Source organism: Aulonocara stuartgranti (assembly GCF_965226115.1).
Source record: "Aulonocara stuartgranti genome assembly, chromosome: 14".
Classification (NCBI taxonomy): Eukaryota; Metazoa; Chordata; class Actinopteri; order Cichliformes; family Cichlidae; genus Aulonocara; species Aulonocara stuartgranti.
Window position 1 is genome coordinate 40,270,753 of NC_138950.1, and position 23,864 is coordinate 40,294,616.

Below are 23,864 nucleotides of genomic sequence, written 5' to 3' on the forward strand. Positions count from 1 at the left end.
GCATAACTGCAACATTATTTTTTCTTTTCTTTTTTTTAAAGACTCGAAAGGACTTGAAATTCAAAGTTTCAGACTTGTGACTTGACTCGGACTTTTACACCAGTGACTTGAGACTCGACTCTGACTTGCCTGACATTACTTGAGACTTGACTTGAGACTTGAGGATAAAGACTTGAGACTTACTTGAGACTTGCAAAACAATGACTTGGTCCCACCTCTGGTTAGTAGCATGCTTGTTGTTTTTGTCTTTGCACTAGGATGATGTCGGTGTAAATGTGCAGTCATATTCGTTGTGTTCCCACTAGTGCTTTCAGGTTAATCTCGTTGAAATGACCTTAACGCCACAACACGGCAAATCTCCGTTAACGAGCTACCGCCGATCGCCCCGTGCATGGGGCTAGACGGCCAACAGTTAACGAGCGAACTGCGCTAACACACTAGTTCCCACCCATGTAACTGAGCATTGCATGGCACATCCAACATACTGTTTTACTTTAGTCCATGACTCGCTTACCTTCAGGGTCATACGTCACATGAAAACCAAAATAATTCCAAACGCCAAATCTGAATGAGAGTGGGGGAGGTCCATGTTGCAAGGAGAGCTTAACTTCTGTCTCGCTAGCTTGCCCTGCGCCCTTCCTTCTGACGATGCTGTCTGTGTTGAGCGCTCAGTGGATCTGCGCTCGACAGTGCAGCCTAGGCGGAGTAGTCGAACGCAGATTCACTGAGCGCTCAACACAGACAGCATCGTCAGAAGAAAAGTTGATAAAATAAATTACAAATGTTGTATTGTTCGATACATATGCGTACCGAACCGAAAGCACTGTATCGAACGGTTCAATATCGATACGAATATCGTTGCACCCCTAATATATATATATATATATATATATATATATATATATATATATATATATATATATATATATATAGGTCCCTCATCCTATAGTGGTGGTAGACAAACAGAAGAAGACGGCCGTAGTGATCGATGTAGCGGTTCCGAATGACAGCAATATCAGGAAGAAGGAACACGAGAAGCTGGAGAAATACCAAGGGCTCAGAGAAGAGCTCGAGAGGATGTGGAGGGTGAAGGTAACGGTGGTCCCCGTGGTAATCGGAGCACTAGGTGCGGTGACTCCCAAGCTAGGCGAGTGGCTCCAGCAGATCCCGGGAACAACATCGGAGATCTCTGTCCAGAAGAGCGCAGTCCTGGGAACAGCTAAGATACTGCGCAGGACCCTCAAGCTCCCAGGCCTCTGGTAGAGGACCCGAGCTTGAAGGATAAACCGCCCGCAGGGGCGTGCTGGGTGTTGTTTATATATATATATATATAAAAAAAAAAAAAAATATATATATATATATATATATATATATATATATATATATATATATATATATATATACAGTGGGGCAAAAAAGTATTTAGTCAGCCACCGATTGTGCAAGTTCCCCCACTTAAAATGATGACAGAGGTCAGTAATTTGCACCAGAGGTGCACTTCAACTGTGAGAGACAGAATGTGAAAAAAAAATCCATGAATCCACATGGTAGGATTTGTAAAGAATTTATTCGTAAATCAGGGTGGAAAATAAGTATTTGGTCACCTCAAACAAGGAAAATCTCTGGCTCTCACGGACCTGTAACGTCTTCTGTAAGAAGCTTTTCTGTCCCCCACTCGTTACCTGTATGAATGGCACCTGTTTGAACTCATCATCTGTATAAAAGACACCTGTCCACAGCCTCAAACAGTCAGACTCCAAACTCCGCCATGGCCAAGACCAAAGAGCTTTCGAAGGACACCAGGAAAAGTATTGTAGACCTGCACCAGACTGGGAAGAGTGAATCTACAATAGGCAAGCAGCTTGGTGTGAAAAAATCAACTGTGGGAGCAATCATCAGAAAATGGAAGACATACAAGACCACTGATAATCTCCCTCGATCTGGGGCTCCACGCAAGATCTCATCCCGTGGGGTCAAAATGATCATGAGAACGGTGAGCAAAGATCCCAGAACCACACGGGGGGACCTGGTGAATGACCTGCAGAGAGCTGGGACCAAAGTAACAAAGGTCACCATCAGTAACACACTACAACGGCAGGGAATCAAATCCCGCAGTGCCAGACGTGTTCCGCTGCTGAAGCCAGTGCATGTCCAGGCCCGTCTGAAGTTTGCCAGAGAGCACATGGATGATACAGCAGAGGATTGGGAGAATGTCATGTGGTCAGATGAAACCAAAGTAGAACTTTTTGGTATAAACTCAACTCGTCGTGTTTGGAGGAAGAAGAATACTGAGTTGCATCCCAAGAACACCATACCTACTGTGAAGCATGGGGGTGGAAACATCATGCTATGGGGCTGTTTTTCTGCCAAGGGGACAGGACGACTGATCCGTGTTAAGGACAGAATGAATGGGGCCATGTGTCGTGAGATTTTGAGCCAAAACCTCCTTCCATCAGTGAGAACTTTGAAGATGAAACGAGGCTGGGTCTTCCAACATGACAATGATCCAAAACACACCGCCCGGGCAACAAAGGAGTGGCTCCGTAAGAAGCATTTGAAAGTCCTGGAGTGGCCTAGCCAGTCTCCAGACCTCAACCCCATAGAAAATCTGTGGCGGGAGTTGAAAGTCCGTGTTGCTCGGCGACAGCCCCAAAACATCACTGCTCTCGAGAAGATCTGCATGGAGGAATGGGCCAAAATACCAGCTACTGTGTGTGCAAACCTGGTAAAGACCTATAGTAAACGTTTGACCTCTGTTATTGCCAACAAAGGTTATGTTACAAAGTATTGAGTTGTATTTTTGTTATTGACCAAATACTTATTTTCCACCCTGATTTACCAATAAATTCTTTACAAATCCTACCATGTGGATTCATGGATTTTTTTTTTCACATTCTGTCTCTCACAGTTGAAGTGTACCTCTGGTGCAAATTACTGACCTCTGTCATCATTTTAGGTGGGGGAACTTGCACAATCGGTGGCTGACTAAATACTTTTTTGCCCCACTGTATATATATATATATATATATATATAGATAGATATATATATATATAGATATATATATAGATATAGGGGTGGGTTTTTATAATCGATTCATCGATTAAAATCGATTCCGGCTTGGATAACGTAAAATCGATTCATTAAAATCCTGAATCGATTTTTTAAATATAAATTTATTTTGCCCGAAATGCCAGAATCTCTGGTGACATCTCACAAAATTTCAAGAACCACCAAACAGTTAAGACAGTAAATGAGAGCAGGAACACGGATTCTGCACATAGACTTAAACACACAGCGCGACCCGCGGATCAGAATCAGTGAGATGTCGCCTTTCTCACCCGACGGCAAGGACACGATCGGGGCTGAAAGCCGACAGCTTGCTGATTCTGATCTGTCGGCGGGTCCGCGCTTTGTGTTCACGCCCATTATGAGCCGATTCTAAAGCTGTTAGTTTGATCTCTCTCCAAACAATATTGACCGAACCAGCAGCAAAAGAAGATTCACATAAACATCGTCATGTATTCACTCTGACTTTTACTGTTTTGCTTCCACCGCGATGCACAGCTCTCTCTCTCCCTCCCTCTCTCTCTCTCTCTCTATCTCTATCTCTGTACTTCAAGAACAGTTTCGCTTTCTTCATTATTCGCTTGCTTGTTACGCACAAGTCTACTGTTGTTTACAGCGCTGTCAGCCGCTGTTTTTTTCCCTTTTACATTCTTCCGAAAAGAAAACCTCATTTCTGCTGTTCAATACTGAACAAATTTAAACTTTTTAAAATTATTCAAAATGCAAAACGCTTAACCGTGTCTCTAATAAAACCGCTGTAACTTCAGAGGTAATGTTCATATGTTGATTAATGGTTTTCTTTCGTTTTTGATGTACTGCAGAATATTTTTATAAAATCCCAGGCCAGGAAAATCACCTTCATGTTTTTCTGTGTTTTATCTTCAGCTACTTTGACACAAAGGTATCTGCTGTGACGCTCACACCTTTGATAAAGTCTTGCGTGTGTCAGCTTCCTTTTTATTGATACAAAAATATGTAAATGTACTGATCTGAATTATAATATTTCTGACTGTCAAAATATCCCAGATTTAAATCGAATCGAATTAAATCGAATTAAATCGAATCGTGGATCGAATCGATTCGGGACCTTGTGAATCGGAATTGAATCGATTCTAGAAATCAGTGACGATACCCAGCCCTATATAGATATATGGATATGGGTGGCTGTAGCTCAGGTGGCAGAGCAGGTCAGCCACTAATCTGAAGGTCGGTGGTTCGATCCCAGGCTGCCTCCTGGCGGCATGCCAAATATCCTTGGGCAAGATACTAACCCCGTGTTTGCCTACTGGTGGTGGTCAGAGGGCCCAGCGGCGCCAGTGTCTGGCAGCCTCGCCTCTGTCAGTGCGCCCCAGGGCAGCTGTGGCTACAATGTAGCTTGCCATCGCCTGTGTGTGAATGGGTGAATGACTGAATGTAGTGTGAAGCGCTTTGGGGTCCTTAGGGACTAGAAAAGCGCTATACAAATGCAGGCCATTTACCATTTACCATAAATATATATACAGTGGGGCAAAAAAGTATTTAGTCAGCCACCGATTGTGCAAGTTCCCCCACCTAAAATGATGACAGAGGTCAGTAATTTGCACCAGAGGTACACTTCAACTGTGAGAGACAGAATGTGAAAAAAAATCCATGAATCCACATGGTAGGATTTGTAAAGAATTTATTCGTAAATCAGGGTGGAAAATAAGTATTTGGTCACCTCAAACAAGGGAAATCTCTGGCTCTCACGGACCTGTAACGTCTTCTGTAAGAAGCTTTTCTGTCCCCCACTCGTGACCTGTATGAATGGCACCTGTTTGAACTCATCATCTGTATAAAGACACCTGTCCACAGCCTCAAACAGTCAGACTCCAAACTCCGCCATGGCCAAGACCAAAGAGCTTTCGAAGGACACCAGGAAAAGTATTGTAGACCTGCACCAGACTGGGAAGAGTGAATCTACAATAGGCAAGCAGCTTGGTGTGAAAAAATCAACTGTGGGAGCAATCATCAGAAAATGGAAGACATACAAGACCACTGATAATCTCCCTCGATCTGGGGCTCCACGCAAGATCTCATCCCGTGGGGTCAAAATGATCATGAGAACGGTGAGCAAAGATCCCAGAACCACACGGGGGGACCTGGTGAATGACCTGCAGAGAGCTGGGACCAAAGTAACAAAGGTCACCATCAGTAACACACTACAACGGCAGGGAATCAAATCCCGCAGTGCCAGACGTGTTCCGCTGCTGAAGCCAGTGCATGTCCAGGCCCGTCTGAAGTTTGCCAGAGAGCACATGGATGATACAGCAGAGGATTGGGAGAATGTCATGTGGTCAGATGAAACCAAAGTAGAACTTTTTGGTATAAACTCAACTCGTCGTGTTTGGAGGAAGAAGAATACTGAGTTGCATCCCAAGAACACCATACCTACTGTGAAGCATGGGGGTGGAAACATCATGCTATGGGGCTGTTTTTCTGCCAAGGGGACAGGACGACTGATCCGTGTTAAGGACAGAATGAATGGGGCCATGTATCGTGAGATTTTGAGCCAAAACCTCCTTTCATCAGTGAGAACTTTGAAGATGAAACGAGGTCTTCCAACATGACAATGATCCAAAACACACCACAAAGGAGTGGCTCCGTAAGAAGCACAGTCCTACTATAAGGATGACATTATGACTGAGGGCTTAGTGCCAGATCATTTTTCGTAGAATCGCCCCTGCTCTCCTTTATCCCACCTTTAAACATCACAACACATTTCGACTATCTCTGTCACATGCGTCAGTCTTTGTTCCCCCTCACACACTCACTGTGATGTCACCCAATGGTACTCACTAGGAAAACAAACAAACCTCAATTGGGAAGAACATTATCACTTATTTTGAAACTAAAGAAAAAAAATATGTGCCATTGTCAATCTTTATATCTTATTAGGGAAATTTCATTTACATAAATGTAAATTTCAAAACTCAACCCCATCATTTAATTTGTTCTTGATTGAAATTCATTCAGAAATTTTTAACAAATGAGCTGTCAAAGATACAACGTTCAAGTACAAAGTCTGTCACATCCCTCTCTCTTTTTTTCCTCTTTTTATTTACCCTTCTTATCTTATTGTACTGTTTATTGTTACTCTTATTTGCTCTGTATATTTACTGTACAAACTGAACTGGAATGACTGTTCGCTTTATAATTTCAATAAAGTTGAGAAAAAACAAAAAAACAAACCTTAATAGCACCACCTAGTGGACTGAAGAAGCAAATCTTTTTTTATCCTGGTAGCCTTCGAAAAAGTTTAGTTTGCTCCAATTTTATTTATTCAGTACCATTTTAACTGTAACTTCCACTTGCATCTGCTGCTTATATAATCTGATGTTGATGTCTCTGACATCCAGAGAGTTGGTGTGCAAAAGCAAACGGCTGGTGGGGCTCAAGTGCCTGTTGGCTGTGGGCATTCAAAGCTATTTCACACACGGCACTGAAAACGTTTGTCCACGCTCACTGTGGGTCTCATTTCTTTAGCAGTTCATCGAGCTGCATCTGAAAGTGAAGAGCACATCCTAGTGTGGATCTGGGTGCCTCCATCCTCTCAGACTGGCTGCATCATCAGTTGTCTTGCAGTTGTGCTTCCAAAGCTGGTGCACAGGTGTCTGCTGCAGAGATGATGAAAACACTTCTCTTCTGTGTTAGTGGCAGATGGTGGCTGTGTTGGCTCCTGCAGGTCATGGAAGTGACGGCTTTTTGTAGTGGTATTGATTGTATACCCTGATGTAGACATACAAATGTGGTGGTGATAAGTCTTTTAAACCCTGTTTTGATAAATGTTGTGTTTTTTGTGCGTCCCCTGCCTTTGCAGCTCACTCCACTCTACAGTTTGGGTTAGCTCTAAAACATTTGCTTTTGCTGCCCCACATACCCAGACTGCCTCAGAGCTGTTACAAGGTACGCTGTTGCTTTGGTGTTTGTTTCCCTTCTTAGAGTTTCAACCATATTTGCTATGTAGTTGTCAGTTATTGTGTCTGTGTGCAGACAGATAGTTTACTGGAGATAAATCGATTAGTGTTCATCAGAGGAATTTCCTAGGAAAAGAGCTCACAGAGAAACTGGATCTTGTTTATAATATCAAATGCAAAAGCCAGATTAGTCGGATTGCTGTGTTTGATTGACTGCACAAAGAGAATATTTCGAAATAAAGACACATTTGAACAGGAAGGCTGAAGCTGCAGGCACAGTGCAGTTGGATGTTTTCCTTCCTCTTCAGCCCCAGATGTCCGTTGCAGAGGAGAGCTTTACATCGCTCTTATCTCTGAGTCATTAACTGATAAAAACTCCATGTAGCAGTGAGTGCACATAACATTGCTGTGCCACAAAAACACAGGCAACTACAATGCTCCTATTGACGAGGAAGTCTGCTCCCAAAATTCTCTGTAAGTGCTGGGCCCGATTCAAAGCCACTGTGTTAATATGGAAAGTGTTGACTCTCCTCTCCTCTCACCTGTTCCAGTGAAAACCATTTCCCACAATATACAATATGTACAGTATATTGGATGTCGTGCTTAAATGTTGTTTGCAGTGAGCCTGATCAGGTACTTTGAAATTTAAATTTATCATCTAAATGGTTTAGCTTCTGTGGTAATGCTTACACCTGTGCAGAGTGAGTCATTGGTAAAACAGTTCTACTTTTTACAGAAACAAGTACATGTAGTTCGTTCAGGCTACGTAACCTGCGGCTAAGTTTTCCTGTTATATAAATAGTAGGCTGTCTCTCGTGGAGGTGCAGTTTTCAGCAGTTACAGCAAACCTGCAAGCTGCTGCAGAAAGCGATGCAAAATGATCCTGCAACATGTCAGAGACGCCCTTCATGCATCAGTACTGGGGCCGTGTGGCTGCTCACGTGTGCTTCCACATTTTTACTGCTGCAGCTAATTGTTAATAAGTTGTTATTTGTTACTTTACAGATATTTATAGCTGGGACTAAAATGTATCATTTTGTAATTAAAAGTAAGAGTTTAGAGATTGAAAACACTGCATCTCTGAAACATCGCTTCAGTGTTTCAGAGATGGACACAGACCTAGACCTTGAGTTTTTATTTTTTAAATGGCTGTGCTTCATGCATCATGTATGGAGCCTGCACCTGCACCACACTTGGATGTTTTATGAAACCAGACCTGGCTTTCTTTTCTTGTCTTAAAGGAGTTCTTACATGTGTCTTCATACTACACTCTACATCACACATATTGGTCAAGATGGTAAGTAAAACAAAATGTACCTGTTAGGGTGATTGATCACATTTACTTGCTAATGCTATCTCTGTTTCCACAAATGTGCAGCGATCTCAGAGCAGGGAAAGCAGAGCCAATGGCAGTTTATGTAGCATGCTAGTCTTCCGTCATGTTCCTATCAAACACCAGACGTGTGCCCACAATGCAAAAAGGTGCTAACCTCTCAGCTTGAGAACATCAAGTAATTGCTGACGGCACAGTTGGGATGCTAGCCCGGTACAGCTTTCAGGGCAGTCAGAAGCAAGCAGAGCCTGCTTCCACAGACGCTGATCAGCTGCAGTGAGAAGATGTAGTAATTTAAAGGTTGTTTGCAAGCAGGTAACGAGAGAAAGTTTGCCACAGAATGAGATAGCAAGCACTGCTTTCCTTGCTTGCCCTGACAGAACACCACTGGTTTAATATATAAAATGTAGAAAAGAAGAAGTGAATTATTTATGTCTCACTATGATGAGACGAAACCAAACGTTTTAAATTTTGGGGGGGTTTCGGCTTTAAAGGGAATTATTGTTGTTCTTGTTGTGTCATTATGTACTGTACAATGGTTGCTGTGAAAGCCCCACCCATCTGCTATTCAAACTATAATTTACCTGGCTTTTAGCACTGGTGAGCAGTGCTTACTCCTTTAAGCATTGACAGTCCTACAAAAACAATTTAAATCCTCCGACTGTTTTTACTAATAGACTGTTGTAACCATACATGCTTTTCAACAGGACACAGATAGGTTCAGCTGGTAACTAAAGAAGTGACCTTCCTTTCATATCAAAAATCCTTGAAAGAGTAGTTGTCTTTCAATTACAGCATAACTAAGGGAGGATTCAGGGTCACCTGGTCCAGCCCTAACTATATGCTTTAGCAAAAAGGAAAGTTTGAAGCCTAATCTTGAAAGTAGAGATAGTGTCTGTCTCCTGAATCCAAACTGGAAGCTGGTTCCACAGAAGAGGGGCCTGAAAACTGAAGGCTCTGCCTCCCATTCTACTTTTAAATACTCTAGGAACAACAAGTAGGCCTGCAGTGTGAGAGCGAGGCTGCATCAAGGTCTCCAATTGTCTTTTAATGAAACAGGTGGAAAAGTTGTAAAAGTAACACGTTTCAGTCAAAACTGAGCTGAATCTAATGGAAAACTAAAACACTGTCAGTACAAATGCAAATTTGAAATCCTCAGGCAATGAGAAAAGCTTTACATATTTGAAATGTTGCTTTAACCTCCCAAGACCTGAACTCTTCCACAGGAGCATTTTTAATTTCTCTTTGATATTTGGTCACATTGGGGTCCGATGAATGTAAAAACAAAGAATTACCAGATTTTTTTTCCTTATTTTTGTTTTTAAGAAAAATAAGAGCCACATATGAGGATATTCGTTTAAAATTTCGATAGAACAGTAGCATATAACGTCCTCGTAAGTGGATATCAGGCCCTTGTAGAGCAAAATTCAGTATTTTGGTCTAAATAACCCAAAATGTGACGTCCACATATGTGGACACCAGGTCCTAGGAGGTTAATGTCGGGCACTTTGTGCCGTGCAGAACAGTGGACAGTGTGCGTTTGCTTAGTGTGGCTAACGTTGGTATTATTGTGTGCAGAATGTGGTTCCAGTCACGTGGTTATTTACCAGAACACTCAGCTGAAGTACTGCAGGACCACACTGGTTAGCGGGCTTGTCACAAGTCTACACGGGGGGAGGGGGGGGGCTGCAATGATTAGAAAGTGATAGATGTAAGCATTTAAATGGATCTGTACAACGTATAAGCAGAGTCTTTTGTTAGACCAACAAAGACTTTTTCGAAGCTGCTCCTCTTGAAAACACTTGTATAAGCTGGCTTTATTATAACGTTGTGGTCAGGTGTTCTTTACCTGTGAACAGAGACCGGCTCTACCACACAACAGGCTAAAGCAGCAGCATCGTTTTTGTTGGATAATACTGGAGCTTTAAGGGCAGCCCAGCACTGTGGCACCAAGTACAGCTGCTGTCACCACATAAAGTCACACTGTGTGTAAGACCTGTGCATCCAGAAACCTTTACTGTGTCAGATATTAAACGTCGCAGGGATCACAGTGAACACTCAGACGCAGCGCTGGTGTCTCTGAGTGTTCACCTGAGGACTGCATGCAAATCCAAGCTGGCAGAAGTTGAGCCACTTTAATGTTTAGCTAGTTTATCTGACTGCTGTCTGTGTGATTATGAAGTCATGCACATCAAATGCAACCAGGTTTATCCTGTAAACATCACACAGTATGGGCAAATTTTCATTGACAAGTAATGAACTGCCAGCGTCCCAATCAGCAGACACAGAAAGTTTAGCAGAGCAGAGAAGGTATCCTCCTCTTTTTAAACACCAGGTCTAGACCACTCAGGGTTTTATACAAACACAGTGAAGGCTTCACACAAAAAGGTGCCATTATTTTTCAGTTATTTGTCTCAGGGAGCCCCAACCATTTATCAGCAGGTGGACATCGCAGGATTGCATCACACACCTGCAGCTAGAAATGAAGAGCAGCAAAAAGAAAATATGGAAACAACGTATCCTCTGGAACTGTGCTGATGACAAATGGCTGAGGGGAGGAGCGACTGAGCTGCTTTACAGCCTCTCTCACTCCCATGCTCCTGATGCTTCCTGACCCTAATCTTGACTGCAGATGCAAATAGTCTAAAAAACGTCCCCACCAAACATTTGCATTTAAACAAATAGATAAAGGTCATTTTGAAAAGCTGCCTCCTCATGGTTGCAGTGTGAGGTGGCATGTTCCATGTGTCCCTGCCCTCCTCACAGCCTGATTAAAGCTCCTATTGCAGCACGCCACTCAGTATGGTGCTGCACTCCTGGATCTAGCTACTACAGGCAAATACAGCAGGGGGAGAACAGAAAGGCCTCTGTGTGTGTGCGCATCAACAGCATCATGGACACAGGTAAGTGTGCTATTATTATGCTGTTTTATACATAATGGAAATATTGAAAAATGTTTGGTTTTACTTTTACAGTGTATGTCGGGTTTTTTAAGGGTTTGTCTGGTTTTGTGTGAGATCGTGACGGAGGCTTTTATTTGAGTGGGAAAAGTTTCTTCAAAAAGTTTCCTGCGCTGATATTGATGAAGCTGCTCGTGTGTGACACGTATCAATGAGGACTAAATGTCTAGTTTTAAGAAAACTCTACAGATGTTGACACGAGGAGGTCATTTCTGAACGTTTTAAGGTCATTTCTAAAAAGGAAAAAACAACCTCCTCCAAAGAAGAGTTGATATTTTCAAGAATCTCACGTTTGTGCAAAGTTGGGCCTTATCTAAAGGATCCATTCAAAAAGCTGGGGTCTTTTACATAAAGATTTTTGCATGCAATTTCCGTTTGCATAGTAAAGTTTGCATTTTCATTGAGTTTCTACCTCTGCTTCCCAGGAATGTGACCAAATCACACCAACACACACGTGAGATTTGTAGAGGACTATTTAATATATGACACGATGTGCCGCCATGATGCTCGCTGGCATCGCCTGCCTATTCAGTCGTGGCGCTTCTTTGCAGTGTAGTCGTTCCTCCGTACCACCTAAGCCCTCTGGAGTGTTTGCTTATGGTGAGGTTTTGGCAAGAGTTTGTAGTTAATTGCCTCTTTTTAGAAGTCCATTTGCATTGACCAAACCAAAGGCAATTTCCATGACATTTACACACCAATCCCAAAGAGTCATTCGCCTATATGCATAAAACTGTGAAGCATTCAAATGACCACACATTTGTGGGAATGGATGAAAATTTGTATGACGTCGTGTTACAAGTTGAGCTGCATCACTCATGTCTGTGCTCTGTCTGTCTGCAGAATATTCTAAGAGAGTGTACCAGGGCGTCCGAGTGAAGCACACGGTCAAAGACCTGCTGGCAGAGAAGAGGTCCCGGCAGACAAACGGACCCAGATACAGCGTGAGCACCACGTCTTCTAAACCGCCTGTCTCTCCCTGCTTTACTTTCCTCTATCAAGCCAAACGGCACAGCTGACCTTCTCTTAGCGACTGGGAGGTTTTCTAAAAACAAAAAAACTCCTCTTGTTTACATTGAGGCTCGTTTTTGTGCGCTAACGATCCACGGTGGATCCTTTGACCACCTGTACCTCGCTTGCAAAGCCATTCTGTAAATAGCCGAGCACTGTGCGTGTAGAAAGAGACACGGAGCACAAAAACTCATCCTAACCTCACAAAGGAGCGCTAATACAATGCCTGCAATGCTGTAGGCCATGATCTCCCAAAAAAATCCACAAAAAGGTGGAGGCAGGGCGGGGGGATTTGAGGTGGACAGGTAGCACAGAGAAACAGAAGAAAGGGCCCGTGCAGGAGACTGCCTATGCAAAGTTTGATCCGTGCACACCTGCCAGCCGATATTGTCCTGCGCCGTGATCAGGCCACAGACAAACCTCCTATTGTTGTCTCAGACACACACTTTCTCACACACATGCACACAGAGAAATCAGGCTGTGCTTCTGTGCTTTAGACGCCTGCTCGCACACGCAAGACTGCCTTTTTATTTTCCACAAACCGCCTGTCAAAAGGCTTTTACAGGACACTGTTTGTTTTCTGTGCTGGCACGTCCACGCCATACACTCGCTGATGGCTCGAGCAATGGAGGAATTATGTCAGACAACATTGGAAGATGCCAGCAGACGTTTCCTCTATCTGCTGCAGTGCGGTGCTCATTATAACATTTTTGGCACAGGTGTACTTTTGTGTGTGGGTGGGGGTAGGGTAAATTCCTAGCACGTAGGCTGACACAGACAGAAATTCACTCTGTCGCTGGTTCTTAAACTCTTTGTGTGGAGGCAGAGCTGCCATAAAAGATTAAAAGTTTAGCTTCATTTGATGCTGAAGGACAGGTCGTTAACAACAACAAGAAACTAACAGAACTATTTAGTCTTAATCAGAGCCGAGATGCTGTTTAGATTGTGTTGCAGACGTCCTGTGACAGCAGAAGAAGGCGAGGAATAGTCTGGATTTTATTTAACGTCAACTAATTTTCAATCAAAACTGAAAATGGGAACAAAGTAATCAAAACAAATCAAAGCTGTTATTAAAAAGTGGTGAAGAGCAGCTCTGCGAGATTGGGCATCGTCTCAGAAACAGACGACCTTAATCTAACAAGCTCCACATCCAAGCTGTGTGGCTACCGCACACAAGTGTGACAGACTGTACGCTTTTGTCAGGGCTCGGTGAATCGACGGGAGCTCCAGAAGCTATCTTCTTGCTTTTATTACTTCCCTTAAATTTGAATAACAAGCTAACACCTGTGGCATCATTCCAATTGTTTTTTCAGTCCGTCAGCATTTTCGCTTTTTTGATATTCCAAACTGAATCGAGCGAAGCCTGCAGGCGACGTGAGCTGTGCACGTCACACACAGGGGCAGGGATAGCTCAGTAGGTAGAGTGGTGGCCCCATGATCGGAAGGTCGGGGGTTCGACTCCACTGAACGGCTGCCCTGAGGTACCCCTGAGCAAGGTGCCGTCCCTACATGCCGCTCCCCGGGCGCTGCGTTGGTGGCTGCCCACTGCTTCACTGGGTGAATGGGTTAAATGCAGAGGAACTAGTTCCCTATGGGGACTAACACACACATGTGTAACATGGCTCGCTCTGCTCACGTCTATCAAACGCTCTTCGTTCTGGCCTCGTCTTTAAGCTCCCCCACTCTCACAGCCACTCCAGCATCCACCCGTAGGCCACATTTACTCATCACTTATATGCACAATAGCATACTTGTGGAGAGTGATGAGTTTTATGACTTCCTTGAGAATCCCAGACTCTGATGGTGATGGTAATAAATCATTTCAAACATAAGTTGTCTGATGGGAAAACGTTCAACACACCTTTGTTTCGTTTAATACAGCTGAGCAACCGTTCTTTAGATAACCAATAATCCACCAAATCTCCATACGTCGTCTCTTTAAACTAACGTTTGGCTACTTTTTGTTACAATATTTATCTGTTAGCCTTAGCGCTCCTTAGCTGTCCATGTTCGATTTAAGCATTTTTCTCATTCATTTATGAATTTTAATCCATCACTCTTGGTTAACAATTTATTCCAATAGTTGTCCATTACCTGTGGCTAACTGCCGGCTCAGGTAATAGGACGTGGTCAGTGTGTAGTCCCTGAGAAACAGTTGTTTGGGAGCAGTTGGCCTTTAATCCCACAAACTTTATTTAACTGTGGACTCTATAGCTTATTGTTACATGTTATGTTAGCATGTACAATATACCAAAGCATGTCAAACAATAGTCTCCTTTGGAGACAACGAGGCGTGTAAAAGAATCTTAGTTGCTACCTCTGCGTTCTGTTTTCATGGTCAAATGTGGTATTATGCAATCATTGGGCCAAAAGAATACAGCATGGAGGCAGTATGACAGGCCATTGTCTGCAGGTCTACAGTCTGCTTTCAGTGTGGGCTTTACTGTGTGTTTATATATGATGGTTGTAGAGCTAATAATGCACAGAGGCACACAGTAACTAAAGCCATTCCCGCCCTTGTGTTGGCTTGTGCTGCCTTTTACCTGGGAATAAAAGGCCATTGAAAGATAAGAGCAAACTCTGACCACAGTCTCCTCATGTTGGGACAGCCAGACAGAAACTATAAAGCTCTTACACCATTTCACATCAGTAGCTTCTCTTTTCTGACATGTTCTGTCGAGCTAGCGTGTCCAGACATGTTGCTATTACATAAATGAGCCTGGGAACAAATCAAAGTGTGACATGATGCTGAAGAGACATCGCGAGGTGTACCGGGGTGAAAGCGCTAATGCTAACAAACAACACAAACTCACTCTTTGTGTGTGTGTGTTGCACGAACAACATGCAGGAGATGCTACAACACAGTGCAACATGCTGGATAAAAAGCAAACAATGAAGAAATATGGATCAAGTTTCTGTTTAAAGTAGGAAAATTTACACAAAACAGTTGTGCGTGTTCGATTTTAAAAATATGAAATGGGCTGTTTTAAAAATATCATTGTGTAACATATTTTGCATAGGAAGGAAGAGCTTTTCTGCGAAACAAAGCTAAATAAATCTATCGTTAGTCAACGCCACGGCACAAATACGCACACTACCTGACTGTCTGAGCTTGAGCGAGCTGATTTCCATAGGCAGCCTTCAGAGATGCACTGAGCCATACCTGGGCCACATGAGGAAGTCTTGGCACTGGCAAATCACATTCAAATTTAACCCTCAAAATTTGCGTGCGTCCCAGCCGACATGGGCTTAATATCAACTCTTTCATGTTAGCAATATGCAAACCAGAGATCCTGCCAAACCTTGTCCTCTGTGTCCCTGCGCTGCAACTCTCTGACACGAATCTGTGTCTGCTTTTAGAGCAGAAACAAACTGCAGTGCTGTGTGGTCAACAACATCCAGAGGCAACCGGGTTCTCTGAGCCTCCAGTGACAAGCGTACCAAAGATGACACAGCAAACAGGGCCGCGTCATACATGGTGAACACTGGAGACCAGTGATGCAGGTCCATCAGCAGCGTGACTCCAGACTTTGAAATCCTGTCAGATAAACACTTATGTAATATTTCACATTAGTGCTCTGTGGTGAATGACCAACAGTGTGTGAGTCCTTTAATGTTACGCAGCGAGTAAGAGATCTGACTGTGTTTGCAGCTTTGTTGATTCTTACGATTCTTATTTTGCTCCCTCAAAGGTCTCGTCTATAATAAAAACTACTTTTTGGCCTAACTCTGTGCTTTGGACAAAGGCGGGAACACAAACTACACACTCTGGGTTGGGCTTACGGTTGGGGTTGTCACAAGTGTGGACTTATGGATGAAAGGGGCTGTTAGCATGTTTCATGCTGGTAATACCACAGTTAGGTCAAACTAAAAGTAAAGGTCTGTCTGTCCGAATAATGAGTGTGAAATTTGTTTGGAGTTTAAATTTGAGGACCTTTACAAAGTGCTCTGTAATATTGGTGTCATTGACTTAATTTCAAGAGTTGTCATCCATTACTTTAGGTTTGCTGGTCTTCCTGCCTCGCTGTGCTCTGCTGCTGACACTTTGTATCCGTACGAACTCAAGAGGCCGTTTCCCTGTTGAAGAGCAGTTATTGACTCGGGCTTACAGTAAGAGCTTAAACATTAAGCCAGTGACTGATCCCTGCAAACATGATGTCCAGCGTCTATCTCAGGCTGCATCTTACATATCATGTGGAGACGGGTTATAAATAGAAGCATTTATGTGGTTTTGGTCCAGCTGCAAATTCATACAAGGCTGATCTGAGCAATCGCCCTTAGCACCAGAGAAACTCAAGACCAAATACACATTTGTGTTGTAGGATGATGTTTCATCCTTCCTTCTTCACTCATCATCCCGTGACATGTCTGGGTTTGTTTTGTTTTTTTGTCAGCTGATATGTTTTAGGGCCAACAAACATCTGTTTAGAAACAACAGCATTTGCTTCTAAGACAAAAGTGTTGCTGTAACAGTGTTAACTGCTAGACCACAGGAACCGTTTTCAACAAAGAAGACAAGTATCGGTGGAACTCCATAATTCATATATAAGTAAAACCTGGAATGTCTCTGTTTCTGCAGGGAGGATCAACCACTCCGCCATCATTCGTCCAGATGCCAGGTGAGCGTCCTCTGACCGAGTCTGCCCCCTGAGACAGAGCAGGGTGTCTGGAGTCACTGAGTAACAATGATAAAGGCATTTCTGCTTCTCCACTTCAGGTGCCCACATGCTGCCCAGCTACTATGGCATAAGAGGACGTTCCTTCATCTCTGACTCAGATTTCTGCCCATCCACCAAGCAGTTCTCCCCTGATGTCTATTCCTCCACCCTTGGGGGTAAGCCTCTAGGCTGTGAGCCCTCCACCATGAGCAGCTACTCCTCGCTCATAGACAGCTACTACCCAGAAACCTTTGGTGACTACCGCAGCGCCGCCACCTTCTCCAGCTCCGGCGGGTCCTTCCTGCCCTCGTCAGCACTGTCCTCCCTGCTGCCGCCCTTCGGAGGAGAGTCCTCGCATCTGTTTCTGGTATGAATCAGAGTGACGGTGGCACGCTGACAAAACAAAGCGCATGTTCAGAATAACCTTCGTGGATTTAAAAACGGCAACACAGAAGTTCAGCGTACCTTTTTAGTTACTGTGAAACATAAACATATACTCTGCGTGATGTTCACATTTTTCAAGTGTCAGCCAGCTGACCGACAGCTACAAATGTTCCTGCAGGGCTCTGCGTGTACGCAGCTCTGATCATAGTCTCTGCATGCCTGGTATTTTCAGTACAAAGTTCCTGTTGTTCTTCCTTCACAGCTGAAAGAGGAAAGTTTAGAAGCTGTCTGCTTTATTTGCCAAACTGAGACCTCCGTAGTCTCATATTAGCTTCAGATCAACTTTGTCAGTGCAGACTGATTTCCCATCAGCTCCACTTATGTTCAGTGTGAAAAATGTTTCTCTGTTTTGAAGAAAAATCAGTAACTTTGTTCTGACAAGCTAATCTATTAACATGGCGAGGGACACGATGCTGCTGAGTGTAAGAAGACTCAGAGCTCGAGGATTTCAACGATACCAAGCTGCAGTGAAGAGCAGGAACACGCTGAGACAAGAGGAACCGAAAGAACCAAGTTCTATTGGTTATTTCATGCATTTGGATTTGGATTTAATTTAGTTACTTTAGTCACTAGTGAGATTACATTTTTTAAATCCAGTCCACACAGCAGGTGCGACGTTGTTAAAGAGAATGCTCTGTGATCAACATTAGGCTCTGTTAGTGTCTGGGCTGTGAGTCACTTCATGCTTTCACTTTAAATAACTGTTGGCCGACTAATTTTCCATATGCAAAATTCTTTTCCTTTTATCGTTGTTTGTGTCGACCCCCTGAGATTTATGTGTTCACCGGGGTCGGGGTTAGGAACTGCTGCTCTACAGGGCCAGCTTTGACACTTCAGCTGAGAGTACTCGAGTACAGTGAAGGACGTTCTTCTCGTAGTGGAGCATTTTTAAATGAGCAATCTTTCCACCGCAGTTCGAGATGAAAAAAGTTCATTTTTTATGTGACGTTTTTGTTTGACTGGTCACTGACTGCACAGCTAGAGCCAAGAGCATTCAGCACAGGACAGTTATGCTAGCTGTGCACTGCTGTTTAAAGAAAACTCTAAAATATAACAAGACTAACAAGGACATTTAATAAGTGGAATTATTGATAATCTTGCGGAGCTATTTGGGCCCTAAAGTCAAACTTTTAGCAGCAGTCACAGAGGCGGCGTGGCACCGATGACCTTCATAGTACGCCTGCCTGGTCGTCATCCTAACTGCACTGATGGCGTGTATGGAAGTTTTTAGAGTGAAAAACAGACATGCTCCTCGTTCAGCCACATTTGCAGTTTGTGCTCTGATGTTACATTTTTGCACACCATTGGACAGGGTGGGCGGTGTGCCTCGACCGGACTGCACAGAGGATTCTAGAAAAGCCAAAACCAAAACTGTATTCATGGATAGATCACAAATACACTTCAGTTACTGAGATCCATTTAAAGTCCGAGTTCTAGAGTGGTCGAGGTTGCATGTCCGCAGAGGCTTTCAGATGTGCTCGCAGGGCAGGGAAGTGAAACAAACGTAGTGAAGGAAATAATGCGACACTACAGGAAACGCTCTCGTTACAAAAGGTCTGCTGTGATGTTGGGGACTTTGCACTATCTGATGAGGAAATAAATGACTGATTCATCCTTTCCTCTGCTGTCTTCCTGCTGCAGAGAGACTCGTGGGAGCAGTCTGAGCCAGTATCTCAGGTGGAGGCTCTGTGTCAGGACAACCTGGCCTCCGTCAGCGTCCCACCCTCCATGCCCAGCCCCGAACCTCCAGGGAGCCCCTCCCAGTACCGCTCTCCGAGCCGAAGCTCCTCCCTGGGCCCCGTCTCCAGCAGCCAGCCCTACACTCTGCACTCTCTGGAGGATGTCCACTATCACCCTTTAACCTCCACCAGCACTTACCCCACCACACCCTCCTCCTCCTCCTTCCCCTGCCCTCCCTACATGAGCAGCCCCGTCACAGATCTGGTGACCAAGATGGTGACGGAGGAGGCGGCCGACGGCCACGGCAGCCTAACCCCCGGCGCCGAAGCTCATTCCTCCTGGGCTAAGGAAGAGGGGGTGAGCGCCTGGTCGCCCTATGAGATTCGGAGGGCCTACTGACTGAATTCAGAAGATTCAGACGATTTTACAGACACTGATGAACTCAACACTGCTGTAAATTCTTGGGGAGGTTTTTCCAAGAAAATTTCAATGTCAATTTGCTAAAAATATTCAAATTTTAAAGTGTCCCTGTTGTGCTCATTCCCTGTACCCTTGCACTTTGTGCTCAGCTCTTCATTTCACCCTCAGTTGGAAACACGCTGTGTTGGCTGCTGTCTCTGTGAGACCCTTCAAAAGCATCTGGGTGTGATGAAAGTGAGACAGTGCTGAAATGCTCTAAACCGCGGAGTCGGAGCTGCTCGATGAACAATGTGGTAAAACCATTTCTTAATTACTCCAAGCATCTGAGCATATCCGACAATATATACATCAAGAAATATGACTGTACCCTCGTATCTGTTAACCAACACATTTATCTGTAAGACAGCAAAGCTTAGCCACATCAACTGCACACTTTGCTGGCACTGAAGGGGAGAGGCTCAGGTGGCTGAGGGGAATGCAAGGCTTCTCATTTGAACTCGCTCCAGGTGTCACATAGTGACATAGATGAGCCACAGAAAAAAGAGTGATGAGGTTCATTTTGAAAACCACGTGAACAGAAAAGCCAGACAGGGGGCACACAGGGGCACTTTAACCTGTTGGTGGCCTCATTCTGCCAAAGGTCCAGTCTGACTGTAGAATAGCACGATTTCTTTTTTTTACCACTATTTCCCGTACGGTGTGGACGTGATCACAAAGCATAGCTTAACTTATAAGGCTGGAGTTAAAGAGCGTATACCAAAGCAAGGATAATGGCTTTGAGGGCGTATATTCTGAGGATTTTGTTTTTTCATAATGTGTGAACATGCTGCATCTTAATCATTGTACCCTGAAGGTTCCTGTAACTTCAGGCTGTAACTGTTATTAAACTGCAGGCTACTGCCATTTGTACGACCCGGCTAAGTGTGGTGCTTGAATGCAGAGGTTGTCTGGATTTACTGGGAATGAAGCAATTGTGATGCTTCCCTTCTGTTCAGGTTTATTTATATAGCTTCAAAACACACTGACAGTCACCTTAAGACTCTTTATACTGTAAGGTAAATGCCCTACAGTATTCTGGAGAAAGCCCAAACGACCCCCGTGAGCACTTTGGGGAGGAAGGGTATGAGGGAAGGATAAACAGCCTTTTAACAGGAAGAAAGGCTGATGTGAGCAGATGGGCGTGAGGGCAAAGAGAAAAGAGGATGCCATCGCCCACGTCCTACACACCACTCTCAGCCACGTGGACAAGAAACAGGGTAACTATGTGCGAATGCTGTTTGTTGATTACAGTTCAGCGTTTAACACAATAGTGCCCTGCAGACTGTTCACAAAGCTGAGGGATCTGGGACTTAACAGCCGTCTGTGTGCATGGGTGTTGGACTTCCTCACTGGCAGAACTCAGGTGGTGAGGGTGGGCAGGTGCTTCTCCAACAGCATCACCATCAACACAGGAGCACCTCAGGGATGTGTCCTCTCGCCACTGCTCTACTCCCTCTACACTTCAGACTGTGTGGCCACCCACGGCTCCAACACCATTGTGAAGTTTGCTGACGACACAGTGGTGTTGGGTGCCATCTCCAACAACGATGAGGCGGCCTACATGGATGAAGTGAAGAATCTGGCATCGTGGTGCCAGGACAACCACCTCCAGCTGAACGTCAGCAAGACCAAGGAGCTGGTGGTGGACTTCAGAAGGGGTCAGCACAGAGACTACAAGCCCATTATCATCAATGGAGCTCCAGTGGAGAGGGTGCAGTCCTTCAAGTATCTTGGTGTCCACATCTCCTCAGACCTGACATGGGCTGCCCACATTCAGGTCCAGACCAAAAAGGCTAGGCAGCGCCTGTATCACCTACCACAACTGAGGAAGTTCAGGGTCTCTCCAAAGATCCTCAGGATTTTCTATACAGGCGCTGTGGAGAGCATCCTCACACAGAACATGACATCGTGGTTCGGGAACAGCTGTGTGAAGGACCAAAAAGCTCTCCAGAGAGTGATCCGTACAGCAGAACGCTGCTGCAGGATTGCTCTCCCCCCGCTTCAGGACACCTACACCAGGAGATGCCGGACTAGAGCAGATACTGAAGGACCCGTCCCATCCTGGCAACAAACTGTTCCAACTTCTGCAATCTGGTAGAAGGTTCCGCATCTTCCGGGCAAGGACAGAGAGACTCAAGAGGAGCTTCTATCCCCAAGCCATCCGTGCCCTAAACACACACACCCGCCCTCTCACATCATCTATAACTGACTGAGACAGGACTCTTCCAGACACTAAACCAAGGCACAATGTACATTTCAATTCCTTTAACTTTAAATATGTTTATATTGTCTATCCTGTAAAATAGTCAGATGTCTATTCATATTAATGTACAGAATTCACCTGCTTGCTGCTACTACTGCACATTCACCCAGTGTATATACTACAGTATATGTCTGTATATATATATATATATATATATATATATATATATATATATATATATATATATATATATATATATATATATGTATATATAATGTTCTTCCTCTACACCCCCCCCCCCCCCCCCCCCCCAATTTTTGCACATGTCGAGGAGCGTGTCAGGCTACATTTCACTGTGTGTTATACTTGTATAACTATGCATGTGACAAATAATAAAGAACCTTGAACCTTGAACCTTGAAAAGAAGAACGAGAGCATAGGCAGACTGGGCCAAAGCTTATGGACACAGAAGACTGAAATGTGGGATATAAACAGGGAGACAGTGGCGTCATCGCGGTGCATCACATGAAGTCCTTCGGCAGTCTGAGCCTATAGCAACATAATTAAGCAATGTTTCAGGGTCACCTGATACCTTCGTCAAAATGGAAAGTTTTGATCCTAAAATCCTAAAAGTAGAGAACGTGTCAGTCTCCAGCACAGCAGGAAAGGCGTCTGAGAGAGGAAAGCTCCGCCCCCCATTCTGAGTGAGCAGCTCTCAGTCTGAAGGCACTATGAAAATATAGGACTTTTGGATGTGATAGGGCCTCATTATTCAAGGCTTTGCAGGATTTTAAGAAGGATTTTTAAATACCCGGTACTCTCACTGCAGCACCTGAACCAACTGAAGGCAACTTTCAGAACAACCTGATGTTAATGACTTAGTAGTCCAGCCTAGAAATAATGCATGCATGAACTAGTGTTTTAGCATCACTCTTTTTACAGATAATAGCAATCCTGCATATTTGTTCAGAGCCCGTCGAAGGACATGATCTGAAAGTTCCTCACAGTGTTGCTGGACATCAAGGTAATGCCATCCAGAGTCTAGTTCTAAGATCTTTAGGGCCACAGAAAATAACCTCATTGTTTTTTGGATACAGCACAAGGAAACTGTAGAACTTTGTGTCTCAAAGTCACGGCTGCAGTATGAATAACTGATATGTGTCAACTGGCTTCAGGTAGGTGTTTGCTGAGTGGGGGCATTCCTACTATTCAATGTTATTTCAGGATATAATACTATAAATCTTTTATCATAAGCTTTATAACTGCATTATGGTTTGTTTGTTTTTTAAATATATATATATATATAACTATATATTATATAAAAAGATGTTTTTATATTTTTAAAAATGAAACCATTTTTGTAACATTAATTATCATTATAATTTAAACACTTTGACTTATGACTGTAAATACATGTGACAGGGTAGACATCTTATGATGTTAACACATCAGTGAACCATTCTGAAACATGGAGAGAAAAAAGGCTGATGAAAGATGTTTTTGTAGATGATTTCTCTCCAAAAATATATACAACTGTAAGTCACATAATTAGAGGACCAATAAGGGGACCTATTTAGCAGGATTTCCATATGAGTAATAGGGAGGATTTATTTGAAAGACTTTAAGCATTAAAAATGTGTTCATGGAAAAACATCCAGTTAGTGTAGAAAATTATGTAGGTATGTATGTAAAAGTACGTTTTTCTAACAACATGCCAAAGAGAAGCACGTATAATGTGAATAGTATTGGTCCCAGCACATAACCCTGTGGGGTGAGTAACTTCTGTGCATGAACAAGACTCCCCGTTTACATGCACAATATGGAGTCTGTCAGACAGACATATTCAAACCATTGCAGTGCATGTCCTTTAACACCAACAGTGTAGCCTCTGAACTGTACAGGGTAACTCTGTAAGACACCCCACTAGGAGACAGTGCAACCGAACCCAGAGTGAATGTACCAATTTGTACATATATACACTCCACCCAAGTCATGGCCTCGCCAGATGCAAAGGCCGAGCCGGGGGGCGGAGGCAACAGTCTGCAGATGCAAGACTGGCCCGAGCCGGTCCCACAAGACGCAAGGACCGCGATAGAGCGGCCGCACAAGGACAGCCC

At 43.9% G+C, this 23,864-nt stretch overlaps 1 protein-coding gene across 1 annotated transcript; it reads left to right on the forward strand.

The window, feature by feature from the left end:
* The first annotated feature begins 10,364 nt into the window (after positions 1-10,364).
* On the forward strand, positions 10,365-20,421 carry pou2af2 (POU class 2 homeobox associating factor 2). The gene is made up of 5 exons (XM_082504219.1): positions 10,365-11,238; positions 12,136-12,236; positions 16,883-16,922; positions 17,021-17,328; positions 19,047-20,421. The coding sequence occupies exons 1-5, from the start codon at positions 11,079-11,081 to the stop codon at positions 19,482-19,484; spliced, it is 1,047 nt and encodes a 348-aa protein (XP_082360345.1). The 5' UTR covers positions 10,365-11,078; the 3' UTR covers positions 19,485-20,421.
* The last annotated feature ends 3,443 nt before the right edge of the window (positions 20,422-23,864 follow it).

What these genes read in the sequence shown, in the direction of transcription:
- pou2af2 (XM_082504219.1), top strand. Translation starts at nt 11,079, where the DNA reads ATGTGTCCCTGCCCTCCTCACAGCCTGATTAAAGCTCCTATTGCAGCA. An exon ending in CAACAGCATCATGGACACAG is followed by an intron (nt 11,239 to 12,135) that starts GTAAGTGTGCTA and finishes GTCTGTCTGCAG; the next exon opens with AATATTCTAAGAGAGTGTAC. An exon ending in CAAACGGACCCAGATACAGC is followed by an intron (nt 12,237 to 16,882) that starts GTGAGCACCACG and finishes CTGTTTCTGCAG; the next exon opens with GGAGGATCAACCACTCCGCC.